We start from the raw sequence: 25,939 nt of genomic DNA on the forward strand, positions 1-25,939 counted from the left end.
TAATTCAGGTTTTAATTAAGTTTATTTAAATTTAAGACAGGAATGTCACAAAAGCAACAATATGATTACAAATCTAAAAACGAAGGGTTCCGCTGAGATTCTAGTTCATGCCCTCAAGATCTTTCTAGCTAATAGTTTGTGCCACCTTCACAAACTTCTTCAGAGGGGAAGAAAGGTCTGCTATTGTCATTCTCTAAAAGGGTTCTCATACACGTATCTTTGGATCTACAAAAGGAAAGGGTACAGCAAGTGGTAGGAGAAATCTACTCTAAACAAGTGGTAAGAAAGATTTACAAACTAGATGATTATGAATGCGACTTCTGTGTCTAAAAGCCTGCAAACAGACTCGTGTTTTAAAAAGAATCACATGAAACAGTCTACAAAGAAATGATGGTAGAACATGGACAAAATATGTGCCCCTATATGAAAGAAAAGCCACATATACTGGGACAGCTGCCTTTTGATAGTGATAAATACATCTTGCACATGTACTACTGTGTTTAAGAGCTGAGTATCATTTGGACCCATCTGCAGGGCTAGAATGTACATTAAGACTGAACATTCTTCATACAATCATATACAGAGGGGTTTTGTCTTGCAGTATTGATAAAGACATAAACCCTGAGAAACAGACTAAAGCATTGTTTCATCAAATCAACAACAGGTTTGAAAATCAATCACGTTTCTATCTAAAATCATTTTAAGGGACAAAACACGGTGGGACTTTCCATTGCTCTCACATCAGACTGCATGGGGCAGTCCTAAAGGTCAATGGTGCGTTAAAAGAAGAAAAACAACGCTGAATACGTACTGGGAAACATGGGGGCACTCCCAAATTCAAGGTGTAAAAAAAAAAAACAATATTGATATGAGAAGCTACCAATGAGTAGGATATGAACTTCAATAACTTAAAAACCTAATTTTGTACAAATACTATAAAAGCAGTAATGCTATAAAATAGAGTAAACATTTTAAAACAGTTGTCATCACGTCAAAGTTTCTAACGAGGGTCATCGTGGCCTGACCTAGTAGTATTACGCGTGTTAACTTGGCTGGTTAAGAAAGAGATATTTTACCTGAGCAGAGAACAAATCCAAAACAGGCATGGTTGTTTGAGTATGCAATATCTTTGTTCAATACTTTTAAGTGAGGTATGTAATTTCAATTTGAATATTCAATAAAAAAATAATATTCCTCAATTATAAATGTAAACAAACTCAAAGGAGTTATCCCTTTCCAAAAATACATCTAGTTTCTGTCCAGCATCTTAATCTGATTGAAAAAGTCTGATAATGTTATTACTTAAAGCTCAGTTGAAAACAGTGCATTTCTATCAAAATGAGCATGTTAAAGGGAGACTCAGTAAAATGCCGTTGCCTCGACCAGCACCTGCAGATGTTGAGATGAGCGAGATGCAAGACTTTGCTCTCACACAGTATCTGCGCATGTGCACGGGTTCGCTTCACTCTTTTCACAGCGTTGGAACCATGGCACCAAAACAGCGGAGAAGTTGAGCCTCTCACTTCAACGCTCTTAGTTGTTTTGCTGAAATTGACCCACTACGCTGTTTACTTTCTGCATCTCCGTCATATCGCTGAGTCCACACTTAAACTCAATGATACAGTAGTAGCAATACAAACGACAGAAAAATATGTTGTAAATAAACATTTAAAAGCAAATGACCTAAATGCTCTTAGAACTGAAAAGGTTCATCTTTCCTACTACAATAAAACAAAAAAATAGTAATTTGGGCGAAATATGAGGTTTGAGTGGAATAGACCAACATGAAGCCACCATACAGTCAGAACAGCAGTATGGAAAGAGAGGACACAATAGGCTTTCTCCCTGGCCTGTTCATATCCCACTGGGCAGGGACACACCAGGGTGCATCCCAAATGGCACCATATTCCCTTTATAGTGCACTACTTTTAACCAGGTCTCTGGTCAAAAGTAGTGCCATTTGGAGATGCAACCACGGTGGTTCTGGAGGGGACCAGTCAGGACACAATGTCAGTGTGGGTTGAGGAGGTGGGGGTGGCTCTGGGACAGGGAGGTTAGTCCTTTGGTGTCTTGAGCATCAGATCCATAGGGCTGCTCCCTGACTGTGCTCAGCTGAATCACATTGCTGTTGCTCCACCGTCGCTTCCCTGCAGGAGACACAGCTTCAGTTAACCTCCACCTAGCTGGTTGTACACCTTATGACAAAAATGTGTCACAGAGAAGCATTGTGCTTGACCAGGCCTTGGTGTGTGTAGAAGGAGCTGTCATACTACACTGTACTTTACCTGGACATCCTCTGAGTCAGCAGTGATGACGATCCTCTTCTCCACTCTGGTCTCTGACACTCCTCCTTTCACCACCTGGGACAAGATAATTAGTCAGAGGCCATGACACACACAGCTGAAGTGTGTGTGTGTGTGTGTGTGTGTGCGGTCTATGGTGTGCCCTTACCTTGGAGATGCGAGTGGTGGTGGTAGTAACAGAGGTGCCACTGGTTTCCCTGCTGCTCTCTGAGGGAATGGTCTGGATGCTGCTCAGTGCTGTGGCCTCTTTCCCCCCGTCTGTCCCGTCAACTGACACCTGAGAGAGGAAACAAACAGAAACATTGGCTCCATGGTAACACCTCAGTCATCGGGTGGCGTTAAAGACGTTTCAGAACACTGCCCTGATGGTACCCTGCGGTAGATGAGGTTGAACCACAGCTCAGAGTTCCCCAGCTGTAGCATCATCTTTATTATCATGGGGTGGCTACCTCTGCAGACTCGTAGGTGACCGTCTGGGTCTGAACGATAGGGACATCCTTAGTAGACACGTCAGTAGGGAGGGACTTGGACACGTCTGTGATGGTGAATGTCTGGGTCTGCACCAGAGGGGGCTGGGGTGGGAGGAGAACACACTCTAGTCAGTTTGACTGAACGTTGCACATCGACATGTCATGAGAAGAGCCGACTTGGTTCCTTCCTTCTATACATGTCAAACAGACATATAGGCTCTATATCATATCATTATATCTGAACCTTACATGATGTTGTGTCCAGTGTTTATATACATTATTGGTTGTGCCCAATTGAACATGGCACAGCTGTAATTTTCCAATGTTTCATCAACCACTCCCCATGAAAAACCCTCAAACCACACCTCTCTTTTCATTCACAACTGATTGGGTCCCTCGTTCCCACTCCCCATTCTAGTTTTACCGAGATGTCCTTCCCACCACCACGAGGTCAGAGAGAGAAAGACAATTCATCTAGTGTGTCAGAGAGAGAAAGACAATTCATCTAGTGTGTCAGAGAGAGAAGACAATTCATCTAGTGTGTCAGAGAGAAAAGTACAATTCATCTAGTGTGCAGAGAGAGAAAGACAATTAATCTAGTGTGTCAGAGAGAGAAAGACAATTCATCTAGTGTGTCAGAGAGAGAAAGACAATTCATCTAGTGTGTCAGAGAGAGAAAGACAATTCATCTAGTGTGTCAGAGAGAGAAAGACAATTCATCTAGTGTGTCAGAGAGAGAAAGACAATTAATCTAGTGTGTCAGAGAGAGAAAGACAATTAATCTAGTGTGTCAGAGATAGAAAGACAATTCATCTAGTGTGTCAGAGAGAGAAAGACAATTAATCTAGTGCGTCAGAGAGAGAAAAGACAATTAATCTAGTGTGTCAGAGAGAAAGACAATTAATCTAGTGTGTCAGAGATAGAAAGACAATTCATCTAGTGTGTCAGAGAGAGAAAGACAATTCATCTAGTGTGTCAGAGAGAGAAAGACAATTCATCTAGTGTGTCAGAGAGAGAAAGACAATTCATCTAGTGTGTCAGAGAGAGAGAAAGACAATTAATCTAGTGTGTCAGAGAGAGAGAAAGACAATTAATCTAGTGTGTCAGAGAGAGAAAGACAATTCATCTAGTGTGTCAGAGAGAGAAAGACAATTCATCTAGTGTGTCAGAGAGAGAGAAAGACAATTCATCTAGTGTGTTAGAGAGAGAAAGACAATTCATCTAGTGTGTGTCAGAGAGAGAGAAAGACAATTCATCTAGTGTGTCAGAGAGAGAAAGACAATTCATCTAGTGTGTCAGAGAGAGAAAGACAATTCATCTAGTGTGTCAGAGAGAGAAAGACAATTCATCTAGTGTGTCAGAGAGAGAAAGACAATTCATCTAGTGTGTCAGAGAGAGAAAGACAATTCATCTAGTGTGTCAGAGAGAGAAAGACAATTCATCTAGTGTGTCAGAGAGAGAAAGACAATTCATCTAGTGTGTCAGAGAGAGAAAGACAATTCATCTAGTGTGTCAGAGAGAGAGAAAGACAAAATTCATCTAGTGTGTCAGAGAGAGAGAAAGACAATTCATCTAGTGTGTTAGAGAGAGAAAGACAATTCATCTAGTGTGTCAGAGAGAGAAAGACAATTCATCTAGTGTGTCAGAGAGAGAGAAAGACAATTCATCTAGTGTGTTAGAGAGAGAAAGACAATTCATCTAGTGTGTCAGAGAGAGAAAGACAATTCATCTAGTGTGTCAGAGAGAGAAAGACAATTAATCTAGTGTGTCAGAGAGAGAGAAAGACAATTCATCTAGTGTGTCAGAGAGAGAAAGACAATTCATCTAGTGTGTCAGAGAGAGAAAGACAATTCATCTAGTTGTGTCAGAGAGAGAAAGACAATTCATCTAGTGTGTCAGAGAGAGAAAGACAATTCATCTAGTGTGTCAGAGAGAGAAAAGACAATTCATCTAGTGTGTCAGAGAGAGAAAGACAATTCATCTAGTGTGTCAGAGAGAGAAAAGACAATTCATCTAGTGTGTCAGAGAGAGAAAGACAATTCATCTAGTGTGTCAGAGAGAGAAAGACAATTCATCTAGTGTGTCAGAGAGAGAAAGACAATTCATCTAGTGTGTCAGAGAGAGAGAAAGACAATTCATCTAGTGTGTCAGAGATGAAAGACAATTCATCTGGTGTGTCAGAGAGAGAGAAAGACAATTAATCTAGTGTGTCAGAGAGAGAGAAAGACAATTAATCTAGTGTGTCAGAGAGAGAAGACAATTCATCTAGTGTGTCAGAGAGAGAGAAAGACAATTCATCTAGTGTGTCAGAGAGAGAGAAAGACAATTCATCTAGTGTGTGTCAGGAGAGAGAAAGACAATTCATCTAGTGTGTGTCAGAGAGAGAGAAAGACAATTCATCTAGTGTGTCAGAGAGAGAAAGACAATTCATCTAGTGTGTCAGAGAGAGAAAGACAATTCATCTAGTGTGTGTTAGAGAGAGAAAGACAATTCATCTAGTGTGTCAGAGAGAGAAAGACAATTCATCTAGTGTGTCAGAGAGAGAAAGACAATTCATCTAGTGTGTCAGAGAGAGAAAGACAATTCATCTAGTGTGTCAGAGAGAGAAAGACAATTAATCTAGTGTGTCAGAGAGAGAAAGACAATTCATCTAGTGTGTGTTAGAGAGAGAAAGACAATTCATCTAGTGTGTCAGAGAGAGAAAGACAATTCATCTAGTGTGTCAGAGAGAGAAAGACAATTCATCTAGTGTGTTAGAGAGAGAAAGACAATTCATCTAGTGTGTCAGAGAGAGAAAGACAATTCATCTAGTGTGTCAGAGAGAGAGAAAGACAATTCATCTAGTGTGTCAGAGAGAGAGAAAGACAATTCATCTAGTGTGTCAGAGAGAGAAAGACAATTCATCTAGTGTGTCAGAGAGAGAAAGACAATTCATCTAGTGTGTATTAGAGAGAGAAAGACAATTCATCTAGTGTGTCAGAGAGAGAAAGACAATTCATCTAGTGTGTCAGAGAGAGAAAGACAATTCATCTAGTGTGTTAGAGAGAGAAAGACAATTCATCTAGTGTGTCAGAGAGAGAAAGACAATTCATCTAGTGTGTCAGAGAGAGAAAGACAATTAATCTAGTGTGTCAGAGAGAAAAGACAATTCATCTAGTGTGTCAGAGAGAGAAAGACAATTCATCTAGTGTGTCAGGGGAGAGAGAAAGACAATTCATCTAGTGTGTGTTAGAGAGAGAAAGACAATTCATCTAGTGTGTCAGAGAGAGAAAGACAATTCATCTAGTGTGTCAGAGATAGAAAGACAATTCATCTAGTGTGTTAGAGAGAGAAAGACAATTCATCTAGTGTGTCAGAGAGAGAGAAAGACAATTCATCTAGTGTGTCAGAGAGAGAGAAAGACAATTCATCTAGTGTGTCAGAGAGAGAAAGACAATTCATCTAGTGTGTCAGAGAGAGAAAGACAATTCATCTAGTGTGTCAGAGAGAGAAAGACAATTCATCTAGTGTGTTAGAGAGAGAAAGACAATTCATCTAGTGTGTCAGAGAGAGAAAGACAATTCATCTAGTGTGTGTCAGAGAGAGAAACATTTCTAGAAAGACAATTCATCTAGTGTGTCAGAGAGAGAAAGACAATTCATCTATGTGTGTCAGAAAGAGAAATACAATTCATCTAGTGTGTTAGAGAGAGAAAGACAATTCATCTAGTGTGTCAAAGAGAGAAAGACAATTCATCTAGTGTGTGTCAGAGAGAGAGAAAGACAATTCATCGAGTGTGTTAGAGAAAAGACAATTCATCTAGTGTGTGCCAGAGAGAGAAAGACAATTAATCTAGTGTGTTAGAGAGAGAAAGACAATTCATCTAGTGTGTTAGAGAGAGAAAGACAATTCATCTAGTGTGTTAGAGAGAGAAAGACAATTCATCTAGTTGTGTCAGAGAGAGAAAGACAATTCATCTAGTGTGTCAGAGAGAGAAAGACAATTCATCTAGTGTGTCAGAGAGAGAAAGACAATTCATCTAGTGTGTCAGAGAGAGAAAGACAATTCATCTAGTGTGTCAGAGAGAGAAAGACAATTCATCTAGTGTGTGTCAGAGAGAGAGAAAGACAATTCATCTAGTGTGTCAGAGAGAGAAAGACAATTCATCTAGTGTGTCAGAGAGAGAAAGACAATTCATCTAGTGTGTCAGAGAGAGCGCTTGAAAGAGAGGATTAGCGACATGGTCCTTATCTCTTCCCATCACCCCCAACACCATCACTGTGCACCGCCTCTGCAGCTGGCTCTAGCAGAACTCAACCATCCTGACCAACACCAGTATGACTACAGATTCACTGTTTAGATTCCTTGTAGCCATGCTGCAGAAGGGTGAGTGTACACTGTCCCCCATGGAATCACCCAGACAGAGGACAGGCAGAGTACAGGTAGAGGACAGGCAGAGGAGTCAATCAACAGGAGCTGGTCAGGGCAGAGGGAGGGCTACCTGGAAACAGCGTATGACATGGGGAACACCGCTCACGAAATAGGAGGTGTGGGAGGCTCCTGTTATCCTCCCAGACTGCTCCCCCCTCGACCCTGGGTCTGCCGGCTCCTCCTCCTCCAGCACTGTACCCTGGAGCTGATAGGAGTGGGGCAGCTGTGCCCTCTCCACCTCAACGATGGGTACGTGGCTGGTGGTGGTCCCAGAGCTAACATGCTCACCCTCCTGATCACATGGCCCTGCCACCCCAGGTGCATCATGGGATTTGGAGTCAACCCTATCAGGCCCAGTTTCTGTGCTAGCAGGGCTGGGGCTGGGCCCCCCCGATGGCCTTACAGTGCTGCTGGACTCGTCCTGTTGTCGCGCTGCCTTAGTGTCCAACTCTTCCCTTATAGGAGTAATACACACACTCTAGAGGAAAGACACAGCACACATATTTCCACTGTGTGAACAACAGCAGGGAATGAAACAATGTTTTCCACCATACATGTTTAGCAAGAATTTATTGCATTTTTTGGGGGGTCAAAATTGATTGTTAAAAGGGCATGCAGCAGGACAAAATATATTGCAGTTGACAAGAGTGTTTTACCAAATACCAGTGAACGAAACATAGGTAATATATACTATAACATTTGAACAAGCTGCCCCAAAGTTACCTCGTCAGTGTTAGATGTGCATCCAAAAAACAAAAGTGAATTGTGATGAGGTATACACTGTATACTCAAATATACACTGTAGCTGTCCACTAGTGCTGGGTTAATGTGCTTCTATAGAAGACTTCATACATGAAATACGACAACACACCACTAACTAATCCTACTATCACATATGACAACATTGATGTCTGTCTGGATGTGTACAAAAACACCTATTAGTGGAACCTGCACATATCAAAACTGTTCCTACTGTAAAAAGCCACCAGTCAACTGTCCTTGTCAGACGTACCTCGTCTAGTCCAGATAATCAGATATACAAAAACAGAAGTGGGTTCATCGTCAAGTCTTTCAACTTTTTAGGAAGGAGCAACAGTCAGGAAGAGTTGGGGAGGGGGGGACTGAGCAAGATACACAGGAAGTAAGAGTCACATGACAGGAAGCAGCTTCTGAAGTAGAAGAAGATGATGATGAAGAGCTGTGATGAAGAAGAGAAGAAGAAGGAGCTAGAGGTTGATGGCCTGCCTACACACATCCCTCTCTCTGGTCCTCTCCCTCTGGGCCGGCTCGAGAGGCCCCTAGGATGCCACCTCAGCTGCGTTTAGAGTAGAAGTCTTGCAGGGGGCCACGCGGAAGGCGGATGGCGAACTGAGGGGAGAAGGGTAAGGGTGGAGAGGGGGAGAGAGATGAGAGAGGTAGGGGATGTTGAAATGTCTGATGTAGGGTAATGGATAGGAAGGCGATGCAAAGCTGTGTCATGGTCTAAGAGAGGAAGAATGGAGAACGCATTTGTCTGAGTTGGATTAGGTGGTTATGGGTAACCTGTGGGCCTTCAGACTCTTCAGTTGTGGGCTTGGGGACAGGAGTATCAGTGCACGGAATAACAAAGCAAAGTGAGAAAAAAGGAAGTGTGGGAAAGCAGACTTAGGGAAAGAGGGGCAGTATTTGGGAGATGGAGGCAGGATGGAGGAGATGAAGCAGAAAACAAGCACATCACTGAAGGAAAGAGGAGACAGGAGGACGAGCACACAGGACAACTCTTCTACTCCAAGGTCATGATCTTCAAGTCACAGGGTCATGCAGTTTCTCTGTCCAATCAGGTCTGGTTGTCATGCACTGAGGGGAGGGTCAGACTAAGGGACACCCAATGAGGAGGTAAAGACAGAGCTGGGCTTAGAAACCTGACCAATAGGCTCAGACACCACATGCCCAAACCATAAGTCCCTTCCTCACAACAAACAGCTGAACATTCAGACAGACTGGGCCACAAGGTGAACAGACAGACTGATCTGTTCCAATCAGTCTTGACAAGGTGTTCTTCAGTTGGCCCATGCAAACAGAAGTCTTTCCATTTTAGTAGTGTAGTAATGACAGAAATCCTTTCATAGACTAGATGGGTCTGCTTGAAGACAAAAGGCCTTGCTCAAAGACATGCAATAAGTGTTTGCATCGCATCAACACAAACCAAGAGGAACAGAAAGGAGAACCACGGGATGGTGTTGTGGTACTCCACCCCAACACATCAACGTAGAGAACACAACAGACAGCCATACAGAGGGAAACGTGTGGTGAGGTACTTCCATTCAGTCAATTCAGGAATATATTCACACATTTCAATTTCTCCTCATCTCCCAAATTGACTTGCATTGAAATGGAACTGACCCCAACATTGTGTGCTAGCATCCATTCCTTCTCTGTGGAATGGGAGAGCTGGGAAGCTGGTGTGAACTACAGAGAACTGAGGGGAGGGGTGTGTGGTGGGGTACGGCACAGTGTCTGGTCTGAGATGGTACTCACCCCGTCGGCATCGAGCAAAGGCTGTCCGTTGATGCCCAGGCTGCGGAGGGGGGAGTGAGTGGACAGGCGCTTGTCCCATTCGCTGGGCCCCCGGGACTCTGGGACAGACGCCATGAAGTTCCTCTTCAGCTCACTGATACTAGTATGATGCCTGATGAGATCCTCCTGGGGCTTATCAAAGTCCTGGAGGGAGGGAGGGAGAAGTGGAGAGGGAGGGAGGAAGGAGAGGGGGGGTGGGAGAGAGGTAGGGAGAGGAGAGAGAGGGAGGAAAAGGGAGGAAGGAGAGAGAGAGAGAGGGAGGGAGAAGAGAGGAGGGAGAAGAGAGAGTGAGAAAAAAAGAGTGAGAGAAAAAGAGAGAGAGAGGTAGAGTGAGAGAGAGGTAGAGAGAGAGGTAAAGTGGAAAATGACAAACATTTGGTTTGGAAAATAGGTGTGGAGAAGAGGAGTGACAGAGTAGATGTGTAGAAGGTGGAGAGAGAAAACAGGTGTGTCAGAAACAATGTCACTCATATGAACATGATTAATTAATAAACAATGTCAACCAAGCAGCAGGTTACTTTGCTGTTCTATTTGACTCCAAGCTACAACGTTAAAGCAGGCCGGAACTCAGGTCATCAGATGGATTCTAAATAAAATTGATTCTCTGAGCGCTCATTGATAAATCAACCTGTTCAATTAGTGAGCAGCACTACATAGAATCTGATCAGGTTACAAATCACAGGTGATGAGAGCGAGGTGATGTTAGCACACATTGCTTTTGGTCACAGACGCAGGTGGTCACTATGCAGCGACAGCAGCATGGCATCCTGTTTCTGTGGCTGGATGAATCTTATGGTGATGAGAGCAGTGGAGCGTACTCTTAGAAGTCATTTATTCAGAATGACAGAAATATATGACTGGGAAGACATCATAAACTAGATTCAGACAGGGCCACAAATAGTGGACGAGCTGGTGAGTGGAAAGATATGTGATGGCAGAGCGGTGGAGAGGGGTTGGTGGTCGTCTGCCCTATGTGGAGACGAAGCACTTTTCTACTGTATACCGAGGAGAGACAAAGCTGAAACAAGATGTCAGGAATGTAATGGTAATGCTTCTACTAACACTCTAATGGCCTAGCTAGGAGACGGAACAACATCTCAGCTGCATAACGTGGCCGATCAGTAACGCTATCTACAAACACCACAAATCAAACACTCCTGGTTCCCTTTCATGCAACGTGTATGGTGTGACGTCTGGGGAGAAGAGACCACGATCCCAATCATATACTTTGCGAGAAGCAATCAGGAGATATCTAGTACTCAACAACAATCCCCTGAAACAAGTAGCTGGCTGTGTTGAGTTCATATCGCCACACACAAAGCAAATTAGAGGTTACACAGTCAAAATCATCTACTAGCAAAAGCAAAGACGTCTATGTAAAACACAAGATGTGAATCAGTAATGTCACATGCAAAGCAGCCTGTTGTATTACAGCAGCCAGTAGCCAAAGAGCAAGAAAACACAATGTATAGAGACAGATCTCCAGAAGACGGGGAAACAAACCTCCAACATTAAAAGACTATGTCTGATATAAATTGAGTCACCCTCAGTTCTCTTAGCTCTTTTCTGTGAAGGAACAAAAAAAGAGAAAGGTGTGGGTTACACAGGTTCCACGTGACATCATGGCAGATGTCACAACGTGGACATGCATTGTTGCATGGGGGGGTTCTAGAGGAGTGGGTGTGGTGAGGGGTCTGCATGCAGAGTGGCCTGGAGCCTCTGGGGGCCACAAGGGCCCTGGAATCCCAGATGTGCAAAGCAGGGGACCCAAGACAGGGCTATTAGAGTGGGTGTCTTGAAGGGGTGGGGGGTAAAGGTGAAGGGTCAGGCAGGAATACAGTACTCGATAGAAACACTAGTCATCATGAAAACCTAGTCCTGTGTCATGCATGTAAATGCAGCAGCCAATGAGGGATCTTCTTTCAACGTTCATTCTTCAAAGGCCCTAACTTTTCTTCCTGTCTGGACTGATGTACAAACCAAAAGCATATGTAATGTATCTCATATACGTCATCTCAGTCTGTGCACATGACCAATACCAATGCTGTTGTCATAGACAATGTCTGACTTGAACATGAGGTCAACTCAAAGACCTTGTCGTTTGTGAGCAGTATTCAAATGAAACCAGGAGAATAAAATGAGGAGAGGGTGAAGTTAGTCTTATGGATGGGAGACTTGGCAGTGGTGTAAGTTAGAATGGGAGTGGACTGACTACAATACTAATATAATGCACAAGCAGGAGTCGGGACAAGGTCAAAGGTCTGACCTTCCTCATTTGCACCGGCTCCTCAGTGTCCGTCTGCTCAGACTGGAGTTACCCCAGGCATGGAGGAGGAGAGAAGGCATAATGATGTTAGAATCCTCCACTAGGAGCCTCGTCCCCGTCCATAGCAGAGCCATCTGAGGAACTTGTGATCTGAGGTGTCTGTGTCACACTATGTTACACTATCATTACTGTGACCAATGGAGGGCAAAAATGATGATGCACAGCTATTCTATTTTCTAACTATAGAAAAATCATCATATTATACTTCTCTTATAAATAATACTATGTGATGAATATAGCAATATCACTGCTGAGACCAGTCTATCTGTAACTTCTATGACCAGTGTATCTGTGTGTGAGGGGAGAATGATGATGATCCCTGTACGCCTGGGGATTGTGGGAGTTGTAGTTCCTAGGTGCAGTACCTTGACCTCGGCTGAGCCCTCGTCCACCGCCTCCACGGTGACCTCTAGCTTCCTGTCGTCCTGGCGGGCTGGCAGCCTGATGGGGGTGGAGGTCTGGGGCTGCTGGAGGTCCAGGGGGGCCATGGGGATCCCTGCCTCCATCAGGGCTGCCTGGGAGAAGACTGGGGCGCTGACCGGACGGGCGGCCTTGTGGGTGGCCACCACTGGCGGGAGAGAGACAGGACAGAGGGATTTATTTTAGACAGAGTTATTTGTTGTATAGAGAGGTTTAGATAGTGGGTTGTAAGATGTGGTTGTATAGAGGGCAGGAGGAGATGGTCTGTGTGCTTTGAGGCCATCAAACCCAGTGTAGTGAGAGGTAAACACACTGACAGAGCGCAGAAGAACATCTTGAACATCCACAAAACAAACTCATAATCAACTCCACACACACACACACACACACACACACACACACACACACACACACACACACACACACACACACACACACACACACACACACACACACACACACACACACACACACACACACACACACACACACACACACACACACACACACACACACTGAGGCCAGGGCACACAGACTTCACGTCCACACTGTACCTTCATGGGCCAGCTCATTCTAGTCTGGAATGATACTAGCAAGGGGAAAAGCTTGGATGAGTTGTAGGAAGCAACTGTCCACAATATAGAACGGGCAGCAAAGCATGGCCAGTACTTCTCAACCATAGCCAACGATGCAAATAGCAGAATTTGTCCTGACTCATTGGGTTAATAACCAACGATGCAAATGGCAGAAGTTGTCCTGACTCATTGGGTTAATAATCAACGATGCAAATAGCAGAAGTTGTCCTGACTCATTGGGTTAATAACCAACGATGCAAATGGCAGAAGTTGTCCTGACTCATTGGGTTAATAACCAACGATGCAAATAGCAGAAGTTGTCCTGACTCATTGGGTTAATAACCAACGATGCAAATAGCAGAAGTTGTCCTGACTCATTGGGTTAATAACCAACGATGCAAATAGCAGAAGTTGTCCTGACTCATTGGGTTAATAACCAGCGATGCAAACAGCAGAAGTTGTCCTGAATCATTGGGTTAATAACCAGCGATGCAAATAGCAGAAGTTGTCCTGACTCATTGGGTTAATAACCAACGATGCAAATAGCTGAAGAGGCACTGAGTTTGAAGGTAGGTCATGAAATACATCCACAGGTACACATCCAATAGGCTAATTGACATCATTTGAGTCAATCAGAAGCTTCTAAAGCATAATTTTCTGGAATTTTACAATCTGTTTAAAGGCACAGTCAACTTAGTGTATGTATAAACTTTTGACCCACTGGAATTGTGATACAGTGAATTATAAGTGAAATAATATGTCTGTAAACAATTGTTGGAAAAATTACTTGTCATGCACAAAGTAGATGTCCTAACCGACTTGCCAAAACTATAGTTTGTTAACAAGAAATTTGTGGAGTGGTTGAAAAACGAGTTTTAATGACTCCAACCTAAGTGTAATGTAAACTTCCGACTTCAACTGTATTTCTTCTATAAAGCAAAGTATAACCAAAAGACCCATTGGTTCGTCAAACAATGTATTTTTCAGGGGAAAATCCCATGACAAAGCACAGCCACGTTGTAAAAGTGTTGGACAAATGTTAGTCAGCGAGCTTTTCTGGTAAGTTGAGGTTGGAGAGCGGGTGTGAGATCAACATATTGTTTTAGGGCAGCACGCAAAAACTCAAGACGCAAAGTACCTGCACCCGATTTTTTATCCCGCAACACAAACCAATCGTCATCCACATCTCTTTGGGGTTGTGCTGGTCTCTTCTCCAGAACCCTCCTCTCAAACAGTGGTCTCTTCTCCTCAGCAACCACCACTCTGGGTTTGGGCTGAGCGGCTGGACCTTTGACAACAGTAATGTCAGTATAGTCCTGGAGACGCTCACGGAGAGCAACTGATACAAACACACAAACAGAGCTCTTATCTAAGACACAGCTTACAGGCATCGTTAAAGTATCAGTAGAAGACCATTTTGCAATTCTCCAAAAAATTCAAACAAGCAATAGTGATCTCGATCTGCTATACAATTATTCCAAATAGATATGCCGGACAAAATGAACTGATATTTTTGGTAGTTTCAGTCTTTTGGTAGTCTCAGTCTGCAGCTAAAATTAGCAGGAAAAGCAGGGGGATAGGGGAATGAAGAGATGGGGCGTACCTAATTCTTTAGGGGCAGCATCCAGCAGGACAAACCAGTCATCGTCCACCTCTCTCTGTCTCTGAGGCAGTCTCTGCTGCAGAGTCCTCTCCTCTCTCCACCTCTCCTCCATTACAGTCACCCTTTTCTGGGTTCTCTGCTCTGTGCTCGTCACCATCACGTCAACCACAGGGGCAGGTCTAGTTACCACAGCAACTGATACAGACAGACACAGAGTACCCAGGAGACTCGACTATGATACTCTTACCATTCACAAATTAGAACACAGAATCTGATTGTGGCCAAAGCTGCGCATATCTGATTAGAGACCCTTTACCACACATCATTATAAAAAAGATACAGGGGAATGTGTGAAGCACAACCGAGCTCAGGATGATGCGGTCAGTGGGTACCTGTTGGCATCTTCACAGGCTCTTGACGAGAGGCTTCAAAGAACGTGAACCAATCATCACCCTCCCCTCTCTCTTGGGGAGGCAGTGTTTTCACCAGTTCAACCTCCGGTTGACGTCTGCCCTCCACCACTCTATGTGGTTTCCTAGTTTCCTCCACCACAACCACTGTTCTCCGGGGTACCAGCTCTATAACCTCTCTGTCTACGTGAAACGCTGAAATAAAACAAGGATAACAGGCTTGTCAATGTCAAGTAATCCACAATCTGGGTTCAGCGTTTTACCAAAGAAAAAGACAAAAGGGGCAGACGGTGGTCAAGCAGCAATACCCTTGGGTGTGGTCAGTATCTTGGAGGGAGCGCGGTCCCAAAGCACAAACCAATCATCATCCACTTCTTTAGGTGTTACCACAGGCCCCTCCTCCATCTTAACAGTCTCTTCCATGATCCTCACGGTCTTTGGTGGTTTCTGTTCCACTGTCTCCTTCACCACCATAATAGCTGTGGTGCTCACATCAGGGTAAATCACCACCACTGGTGCAGCTGATAGAGACAGAAACACAGCCCAACAGTCCACAAGGTATCAAGCCTTTTACTAGAACATGTAAATATGATAGTGTATTCCTTGCCAAAAGCTTTTGTGGATAGTCAACAGGCTCACACAACAATTGAGAGCCTTTGGAAGCAAGAGAAGGGTTGGTATTTGTATTTCGAGTGGCCAACAGCAAGCTTAGAATGGTCAAAGTACCTGCTACTTTAGGGGCAACATCCAGCTGCAAAAACCAATCATCATCCAGCTCTCTCTGTGGTTGTGTTGCCTTACCCTCCAGGGAAACGTCTTCAGAAAGTGATCTGACTGCTTCCACCACAAACACTCTTGGTTCAGGCTCAATGGTCAGATGTTTGGCTGGCACAACCTCTGGGTATACCCTATCGCTAACAGCCAGAGAAACTGGAGCAAAAAGACACACAGAGAGCTTGATATACCACAACTACTATTAGAGGGTCCTGTTGATGATTGACCAGTCATAACCCAAGAGATATCATATTCCTAATTCACACAACAAAAAAAGCGTAGGTTTGGTTAGTTAGCTTGTTGGCAGTACTGTATGTCTAAGGTACCTGGTGGTTAGTTAGCTTGTTGGCAGTACTGTATGTCTGAGGTACCTGGTGGTTAGTTAGCTTGTTGGCAGTACTGTATGTCTGAGGTACCTGGTGGAACCCCAGCAGGTTCTTCACGGACGGCATCCAACAGAACAAACCAGCCATCTCCCTCCTCTCTCTCTGCTGGTGGTCTCTGCTCTGAGATGATCATCTCTGACTGGAGTATCTCCTCTTGCTGTCCCCACCTCTCTTCAACAATAGTCACCCTCTTCTTCATAATTTTTTCTATGGTCGTCACATCAACCACAGAGGTGGTCTGGCTTAAATCTGGATATACCGGAGTACGCTCACCAAGAGCAACTGATACAGACAGGGGAAAGTCCTTTAGTTTAGGGACTTTACGATGTTCTCCAAAGTTACAAAAACCATAGTTTATTCTCAGTCAAAGCTGTGAAATGTACACAGCTGCAAATGTACAAAGATTGTGGCAATTAAGCAGGAACGGTACCTGGTGGTACAATGATCGGCTCCTCACGGACATCAGCAAACAGTGTAAACCAATCATCATCTCCCTCTGGTTGTCGCTGCCACTCCTCTACTTCCCGTTTCTGTTGTGGCCTCGTCTCCTCCACCAGGACCACCACTGGCTTCTGCTTTTCAGCCTTTACCTCAACCACAGGGCTGATCACATCTGGAGAAACCGGTGTTGGCTCTGCTGGAGCGACTGATACAAACACACATAGTACATACCCTTCAGAATCAGCTAGATATGTGGGCTCACAAAAAGCCATGTCATCAAAGATCATATTCCCAGATAAACATTCTAAAGTTCATATGGGAAAAGCACTATGGTTAGTCTGCGAGTTTGGCGAGGTGGGTTGGGTATATTTTGATGGGATCAGGGGCTGAGGCGCAAAGCCTTGGATTGTATGGGGTACCTGGTGCTATACAGGATGGTTCTCTGGGCACGACATCCAGTTGCACAAACCAGTCATCGTCCATCTCTCTTGATGGCTGTGGTGGAAGAATAACTTCTTCTTGACGTCGCTCCCCTTGCTTCTCTTCCATTACAGTCACACTTATCTCCTCTCTCTGCTCTACTGTCATCAACTCAACCACAGAGGAGATGCTTTCCTTGGGGTATACCGGAATACGCTCTTCCACAGAAGCTGATACAAACACACATTCCTCAGATACTGGAAGATAATTGAAATTACTACACAAAGCAATGTAGCTGAAGCCCTTCTCTTGGTGGATAGTCAAATACCTTGTTAGTTATTCTTATTTGAAAGTATTCTGCAGCGTATGAAGCACAAGGCTCAGGGGACATGTTGTTAATATTGTGGTGGGACTGGGAAGCAGTGCATGAAAATCATGGAAATACCTGACGGAATCACAGATGGTTCTCTGGGAACAATGTCCAGCAGAACAAACCACTCATCTTCCATCTCTCTCTGTGATTGTGACGGTTTCTGTTCCAGATGGCTCTGGTCTTCCTGTAACTCCATCTCCTCCACTACAGTCACCCTGGTCTCCTCTCTCTGCACTACTGTCATCACTTTAACCATGGAAGAGATGGTTTCCTCTACGTACACCTGAACTTGCTCTTGCTCCGTGAGAGATATGAAGTTCAAAGCCTAGTTCGATGATTAATCAGTCATTGTAGCCCAGTTGTTTCAATCCCTAAAATACCAATAATTGAGGCATAGCACAAGCAGCAGGGCTTTGATGAAAGTTCTTCATACCTGAAACTGGTGTGGTTGGTACACCTGAAGAAACACGATCAGCCAGGTCCAAGAGCATAAACCAATCATCTTCCTGCATTTGCCACGGTCTCCGTCCTTCCACCAATCCCCTTTCAGGATGTTGCTGTGTGGCCTCCACTTCTATGCATTCCCTCTCTGGTGCTCTCTGCTCGACCGTGTCTACTAACACCAAAGAGAATCTTGTGGAGACCACAGGCACCAGAGCGGTGTCGACTGGCATGACTGACAAAGTAGAGACAGCAGTTCTCTCAGCCACACAAATCCATGCTGCACCAAAGGTTTATCTTTCAATTGAAATGGCAATTGTTGTAAAACACACAAGAGCTGGTTAGCTTTGCAAAGCGAATGTTAGAGATGGAATTGTCGGTAATTGTGTGGGTGGTGGTAAAGCAAGCGCTTCCATTACGGTTTCAATGGTGACGGGGAGAAGCAAAGTTGATTGGTTGATGGGACGTACCTGGAGGCTTATAAAGAGTCTTGTGTGGGAGGCTGTCCAGCAGCACAACCCAATCGTCCTTGTCTTCTGGCTGGGATGGCTGCATATTCACTTCCACTACCTCTTCTTCTTCTTCTTCTTCTTGGGGCTTCTCCATTTGTCTGACTCTATGTGGAACCCTCTCCACATCCTTTCTGAATTTCACCAAAACTTCCCCCTCTGTATAAAAACCATCTCCCAGCCTTTCCTCTGATAAAATGTCCTCTGATGACTTTTCCTCGAGTGTCTTTTGTGTTCTCCTCATTTCTTCCACTATTCTCACCGTTTTCTTGGTTTTCTTCACAGTCTGCTCTGCCTCTGGCAACCTTTCCTCTGACATCTGCTGCATCCTATCCTCTAGACCTCCTTTCACCTCTATCAATCCCTCGCCTGAAACCTTCACCTGTTCCACTCTCTCCTGTTTCTCCTCCCTGACCTTCTCCTGTGCTTGGAGCCATTCCTTGTACGCGATCTTCTGCTGAATTGTAACTATCGGTAACCCTAACTTCTCTGCCGCAAATAGTTCATTGAATTTCACCATAAGTTGTCCCTCTTTATAAAAATGGCCTCCTATCTGGTCCTCTGACAACTTCTCAGATGCTTTCTTCACTAGTTCATCTGGAAGACTCTCATCCTGTGTCACTATAGTCACCTTCTTCTTCCTCCTCCTTTCCACTCTTATCTCTCCTCTCCTTTCCTCAAGCCCCTCTGGCAACCCTTCCTCCAAAGCCTGACGCTTCCTCTCCTCTAACCATCCTTCATCCTCTTTCAATCCCTCGTCTGAAACCTCAACCTGTTCCACCGTCTCCTCCTCCATCTCTCCTTCTTGTTGCCTCATCTCTTTCACTATAGTCACCCTATTCTGGGTCCTCCACTCTACGCTCCGTACCACAGTGGAGGTGCTCGGCACATTTGACCACCCTTCTTCAGATTCCTCTGCCTCTTCCATACTCTCCTCTTTTAGTCCCTCATCTTCCCCTGACTCATCTGGCAGCAATCCTTTGAGAAACACCTCCTTTATCTGCTCCTCCAACTCATCTACTTCTTCCACATCCTCCTCTACCGCCCCCTCCTCCTGTTCTACCCCTCCCTCCTCCTCCTGCCTGGCCTCTACCTCCTCCTGTATCCTCTCCTCCAGCTCCTCCACCTCCTGCAGCCGTTCTTCCAGAACCTTCACCTCCCTCAGTCTCTCCTCCAACACCTCTACCTCCCTCAGCTTCTCCACCAGGAACACTCCTCCCTGGAGCCTCTTGATCACCTCCCTCCTCTCCTGCCTAGTCTCCTCCTTCTCCAGGGAGACTGGGGGAGAGACTGGGGAGGGGCAGATTTGGGTTATCAGTATAGGAAGAACAGGAGTGTAGCCTATTCAGTGAGGTGAAACATTCAGAATGTTACAGACAGAAATTATGATTCCCTGTTCTACCAGACAGACAATCATGTCTGTTCTGCAAAACTCTATATTTCTGTACTAATGAACAACAGCTAGTGAATGTATATAGTATGACGACTCACATGGAGGTGTGTCTGCAAACTCAAAGCTGCGGTCGAACTGCATGACCCAGTCATCACTTTGTTCCTGCCTTGGCTGTAGCAGCCTCTCCATAATGTTGGCCGTGGCCACCTTTGCCACCTTGGCAGAGCGGTATTTAACTGAGGATATCACAGAAACGTTTAGAACGGAGCGGATCCCTTACATATAGAAGAATAACGTAGCGCGTGAGCACACTGCAAACAGAGGATCTTCAGCAAAGTATACTTACCACAGTATCACAGCTCTACACCAATGAGGGCCAAGCACCATTGATAAGATAGCAACATTAAATATAAGCCAGTTCATGACAGAGCAACATCTTTAAAGAAGTCATCACGGTCGCTGGCGAGCTTAGCAGGTTCACCTTCCATCACTGTCAACTTCTAAAGTACACCTCAACGGAGGATTTATAGTCAAAGCCAGGATGCACACAGTGACATAAGGTATACCACAGCTACACCAGGTACAGAATGAGGTTAACAACAGATACCTGGCGGTTTCATCGTGGGGTAGGGGACATAAAGAAGGGAGGGTTGTCTTCCCAGCAGGATAAACCAATCCTTCTCTTTCTCCTCCTCCAGTCTCCCCTGCTGCTGTTCATCAGACACCCGTCCCTGCCATGTCTGACTGACAGTCCGACTGACCGTCTGGCCTGTCTCAGTCTCCTGCCATGCCTGTCTGACTGTCTGGACGGACTTGCCATCATCCCAGCTCTGAGTGGAAGTCTCCACAGAGAAAGTCTCCCCCCTCTGGCTGTTGATAGAACATGAGGTAATGGTGTTACTGCAGGAGTTAATGGTGAGGTTAGACGGAGGAGAGAGTAAGGCAAAGCTCCCCTCCACAGGTCTGCATTTCAGGGGCTTTCAGAGCAAAGCTCACTTATTTAGTAAGCAAATGGAATTTAATGTATCTGGCAGGCAGATAGCAAATTGCTAAGACTACCACAAATTCTGAGATCTGCAGAGCTTGTCGCTTAGTTCCAAGCACAAGAACGGTAGCCTCTGCACAATGATGTCCATCATCAAGCACGGACCAAAGAACTGAAGCGCTCTCTTTAACAAGCAAAACAACATGGACCAAAGAACTGACGTTCTCTTTAACAAGCAAATACAACATGACCAAAGAACTGAAGGCTCTCTTTAACAAGCAATACAACATGGACCAAAGAACTGAAGGCTCTCTTTAACAAGCAACACAACATGGACCAAAGACCTGAAGATCTGCAGAGCTTTGTTTAGTTCCAAGCACAAGAATTCCAACTCGGACACAATGATGTCCATCATCAAGCACGGACCAAAGAACTGAAGGCTCTCTTTAACAAGCAAAACAACATGGACCAAAGAACTGAATGCTCTCTTTAACAAGCAACACAACATGGACCAAAGAACTGAAGGCTCTCTTTAACAAGCAACACAACATGGACCAAAGAACTGAAGGCTCTCTTTAACAAGCAACACAACATGGACCAAAGACTCAAGAGCTCTGAAGCTGCTGTTAGTCAGTCATAAGCTGTTAGAAGTGAATGGAGCATCAATGTAACTGTAGCTGTGATTGATTGGCAGGTCATTCTGAGCTGCCCTTGGTGAGTCACCAGCGTTGACCCAAACTGGCCTGAGATTAGGCCTCAGCATAAGGGTTGGAGCTAATGAGATGATGACAGGACTGACAGAGCGCAGGGTTAGATCAAGCTGACTCAAAGCTACAGTATATAGTTCTCTAGCAAGGCTGAACTGAGGTTGCTCTATGTAAGCTGAGTCAAAACTTCAATGATGGTCCACATGGTTCCTGATTGGCTACCTGGTGAAAAAAAGGTCTGGGGTTGGTCAGATCCCAGCATGAAGAACCAATCGTCATCCTCAGTCTTGTTTGGACTAGCAGAGAGCTGCGAGGCTTGGAGATCATCATCTCCAGCTACAAGAGTGGGACAAGTTGGTGAGAGACTGATCCTGAAGTCCTGCACGCTGGCACCAACACATACATTCCCCCACACACAAACCACATACTGTAATACACACACACATTCCCACACACACACACACACACACACACACACACACACACACACACACACACACACACACACACACACAAACCACATACTGTAATACACACATACACACTGTAATACACACACACATTCCCACACACAAAAAAACACATACTGTAATACATACACACATACACCCACACACCAAAAACCACATACTGTAATACACACACACATACACACCCACACACCAAAAACCACATACTGTAATACACACACACACACACACACACACCCCCACACACCAAATACCACATACTATAACACACACACCCACACACCAAATACCACATACTGTAACACACACACACCAAATACCACATACTGTAACACACACACACACAAACACACACACACACACACACACACACACACACACACACACACACACACACCTTCATCGATGGTGCGGGACAGCCTCTTGCTGGCGGACCGTGTGAAGCGTGGGGCGGGCCGGGCGATCATGGAACTGGCCTGGCGGGTCTGGGCCTGGGTTCGGCCGCTGTACCTGAACTTTGACCCCAGCGCCAGGAACCGGGAGCGGGACGACGGGGGCTCCACGGACGACACCCTGGGGGAGGAGAATCACACAGTCACTCACAGTTTCTAGACACGCTACTATGTGCTTATTATAATGATTTGGTTTCATAGTTCACAATAGCTTGCCCAGTGATGTGATGAATCAATAAATCACATCACAGGGCCAGCCAAACTCCAGCTTTAATAAAAGCTTAGTCATATTTCTCCAATGGCATACTGCCAGGTGATTTAGACCAATCACATGTTACCTTAACCAGCTTAATCCAGAGTTCCTCCTGTATGACTGACTTGTCACAGTGCTGTGAAAAAGTTTTTGCCCCCTTTCTAATTCTCTACTTTTGTATATTTTTGTTACTGAATGTTATCAGATCTTCAAACAAAACATAATATTAGATAAAGGTAATTTGAGTGAACAAATAACACAACAATTACATACTTATTTCATTTATTTCGTGAACAAAGTTATGCAACACCCAATGTCCGTGTGAAAAAGTAATTGCCCCTTTATACTCAATAACTGGTTCTTCCACCTTAAGTTGCAATGACTCCAACCAAACGCTCCTATAGTTGTTGATCAGTCTCTCCCGTCTCTGTGGAGAAATGTTGCCCCCCAAACCATCACACTACCACCACATGCTTGACCGTTGGTACAAGGTTCTTACTGTGGAATGCAGTGTTTGGTTTTCGCCAGGCATAATGGGACTTTGACTCATCTGTCCATAAAACATTTTTCCAAGAGTCTTGATGATCATCCAGGTGCTTCTTGGCAAACTTGAGTCATCTTTTTGGACGAGATGGGTCCCATTATGTCTGGCGAAAACCAAACACTGCATTCCACAGTAAGAACCTCATTCCAACGGTCAAGCATGGTGGTGGTAGTGTGATGGTTTGGGATGCTTTACTGCCTCAGGACCTGGACAACATGCCTTAATAGTAGGAACCATGAACTCTGCTCTGTATCAGAGAAATCTACAGGAGAATGTCAGGCCATCTGTCTGTGAGCTGAAGCGCAGCTGAGTCATGCAGCAAGATAATGATCCATAACACACAATCAAGTCTACATGAAAATGGTTAAAAAGCAACAAATTTTAAGTTTTGGAATGCCCTACTCAAAGTCCAGACCTAATCTAAATTGAGATGTTCTGGAAGGACTTGAAATGAGCAGTTCATGCTTTGAAAACCCACAAATGTTGCTGAGCTAAAGCAGTTCTACATGGAAGAGTGGGACAAAATTCCTCCACAGCGAGATGTGGTTGAAGATCTGATAACATTCAGTATCAAAAATATGCAGAAATAGAGAAAATCAGTAAGGGGGCAAATATTTTTCACAGCACTGTAGCTGGAGTTAGACTACCACCGGGGCTAATAGAGTTACTCTCAGAAACGTTATGCTGCAGGGGCCAATTAGAAGGCACAAGGGATTGGTAACCTGAGAATGGCCCCCTGTTGCCGGGCAGTAGTGGGGGCAGATGACAGAATTAAATAGAACACTTTTATTGTAACTCTATGGAGCAGATGATCCAGGAAGTGGAGTAGGTAGAAGTTGCCCACCCGTAACCACTGATATGGGATCAGATATAGTTTTAACGTCCTAATGGTTAAGGTCAGGATTGGGGGGTAGGATAATCTGATCCTAGATCTGTGGTTAAAGGTAACTTGTTAGTTGGAAGCAGTGTGGTGTAGCGGAGGGTAAATGCACGTTGGCTCGGCTGAACATTTTGGAAGCCCCCATCTTGGCGGTGTAGAGAAACTTTTTTCATTTATAAGCCAATTTCCTTAAATTCTACAAATTTCTCCATGGTGCTAAGAGAAATTTTTGCTTCCTGCAATTCTACACATTTTGCCATGCAGCTAAAAAGGTTGCAGTTTTAAAGGAGATTTCCTGCGATTCTACATATTCTGCCATGGAACAGAGACAATACTTTGCCGTTTAAAAGCAAATTTCCTGCAATTCTAAGCATTTTGCCATGGCTAATGCTGTGTTCTTTTGCTTAAACATAACAAAATCTCTACTGTTAAATTTATTGTTTTGGGATTTTTCAATTCTCCCTGACTGTCTAGTTTTTGTTTTGCTGATTGTTAGTTCTCAAAGATAATATTATTAGGCCATTACAGTCGAAGCCCTGTCTAAGCCGGGGGAGGGGGGGTTCTACTAAGCTATATGGAATTGTTTTAAGAAGGTCATACCAAGGATCATTTAGCTATTTGACTTTGAATTCTAAGACCCCTTGAAGTATACATATATTTTTTATTATTAATTAATTATTTGATGAAAATGTGTATTTGGCCTTACTGCTATTAGCCCATACAACACATAGAATAACAGATACATGGAACAACAGATAGTCCCCCCCAAAACATCTAAAGGAAGTTTGTTCTGAAGTTTCTGTCCTATATCTGAGAGATAGAAGATAGACCAGGAAACATTTGTTTTTAACATGTATTTAACCCCTAAACACTCTCAATATATAGTTCCATTCATTTTCTCAACTTAAAGTATAGGGAAATGATTTTACTCACCGTGAACGGCGATCACGGTTTACCCACCACCTATTTATTCACCTATTTATCACTGAGGGTGAGTGAGTTTCTCACCTGAAGAAGGTATGGTGTTCCACTGAGGCCTTCCACAGCTTCTTGGAGGCCTTGTAGTTGGGCAGCTTGAAGCCGATTGTGCTCTCGTACTGTTCTTGTTCAGAGGGACGGATCTTGATGAAGAAGCTGCTTCGCTTGTAGGAGATCTTGAGGACTTTGGGCCAGGGGAAACGATTGATTCTCAGCTTGTCCTTGTATACCATGAGACCACCAGAACACACCCCTAGTGTGATGTCCACACCCTCAAGATCCTGAGAGCATGTAGGAAAAGTATATTCAGTAAAGATGATCAATATGTTGTATATATCCTCATCATAGACACTATAGGCATCTTCCGTCACTGTTATTCCTGCATTTACAGCAACATGCCACTAGGAGACAGACTCTGCTACACTTTCAGCAGCACAGATTCATCTCGTTTGATGATGACAGCGATTTTGTAATTCAAAATCTGTGGTTGCTAGAGTTGCCTAACCTTGTTATTCCCAAATCATGCACTTCGATTTGATAGTTTTCTACTTTTTCTGACCGCTCTTAAAAATATATATAAAAAAATGTTCCTTCTATAGATAGAAGTGTTCCAATCCTTGATTCCAGAACATTCTAAATTGTACCTTGGCTTGGTGCAGATCCACTCCATACATGGACAGCTTCTTGGCATTCTCCAGAAACAACATGTCTGCCTGGGCTGGACTCATGGACCTGGAGACAAACACAGAGATGGGTACAGCAGGTAGCCTGGTGGTCAGAGAGTTGGGCCAGTAATTGAAAGGTTGCTGGATGGAATCCCTGAGCTGACAAGGTAAAAATCTGTCGTTCTGCCCCTGAAC

The 25,939-nt window shown here is 44.4% G+C and overlaps 1 protein-coding gene across 8 annotated transcripts in view; it reads right to left on the bottom strand.

The window, feature by feature from the left end:
• Nucleotides 1-318: 318 nt before the first annotated feature.
• The window catches only part of LOC106593477 (protein 4.1), a 32,905-nt gene continuing 7,284 nt past the window's right edge, over nucleotides 319-25,939 (bottom strand). The window contains exons 1-20 of one of the 8 annotated variants that reach the window (XM_045697570.1): nucleotides 18,379-18,670; nucleotides 17,901-18,143; nucleotides 17,540-17,792; nucleotides 17,094-17,324; nucleotides 16,664-16,879; nucleotides 16,264-16,515; nucleotides 15,800-16,003; nucleotides 15,382-15,594; nucleotides 15,056-15,268; nucleotides 14,664-14,858; nucleotides 14,199-14,399; nucleotides 12,431-12,633; nucleotides 12,006-12,047; nucleotides 11,243-11,305; nucleotides 9,701-9,883; nucleotides 7,587-7,661; nucleotides 2,753-2,875; nucleotides 2,452-2,580; nucleotides 2,286-2,360; nucleotides 319-2,147 (exon numbers count right to left, since the gene is read on the bottom strand). In XM_045697570.1, coding sequence (XP_045553526.1) covers nucleotides 2,118-2,147; nucleotides 2,286-2,360; nucleotides 2,452-2,580; nucleotides 2,753-2,875; nucleotides 7,587-7,661; nucleotides 9,701-9,883; nucleotides 11,243-11,305; nucleotides 12,006-12,047; nucleotides 12,431-12,633; nucleotides 14,199-14,399; nucleotides 14,664-14,858; nucleotides 15,056-15,268; nucleotides 15,382-15,594; nucleotides 15,800-16,003; nucleotides 16,264-16,515; nucleotides 16,664-16,879; nucleotides 17,094-17,324; nucleotides 17,540-17,792; nucleotides 17,901-17,969 — 2,970 coding nt within the window. In that variant the 5' untranslated portion in view covers nucleotides 17,970-18,143; nucleotides 18,379-18,670 and the 3' untranslated portion in view covers nucleotides 319-2,117. Of the gene's footprint in view, nucleotides 2,148-2,285; nucleotides 2,361-2,451; nucleotides 2,581-2,752; nucleotides 2,876-7,586; nucleotides 7,662-9,700; nucleotides 9,884-11,242; nucleotides 11,306-12,005; nucleotides 12,048-12,430; nucleotides 12,634-14,198; nucleotides 14,400-14,663; nucleotides 14,859-15,055; nucleotides 15,269-15,381; nucleotides 15,595-15,799; nucleotides 16,004-16,263; nucleotides 16,516-16,663; nucleotides 16,880-17,093; nucleotides 17,352-17,539; nucleotides 17,793-17,900; nucleotides 18,144-18,378; nucleotides 18,671-21,724; nucleotides 21,839-22,369; nucleotides 22,546-25,109; nucleotides 25,361-25,723; nucleotides 25,812-25,939 lie in introns of those variants that run through there. The other 7 variants (XM_045697561.1, XM_045697562.1, XM_045697565.1 and 4 more) reach the window with 7 other exon arrangements.

The sequence above is a fragment of the Salmo salar genome, chromosome ssa02 (genome assembly GCF_905237065.1).
Source record: "Salmo salar chromosome ssa02, Ssal_v3.1, whole genome shotgun sequence".
NCBI classification, from domain to species: Eukaryota; Metazoa; Chordata; class Actinopteri; order Salmoniformes; family Salmonidae; genus Salmo; species Salmo salar.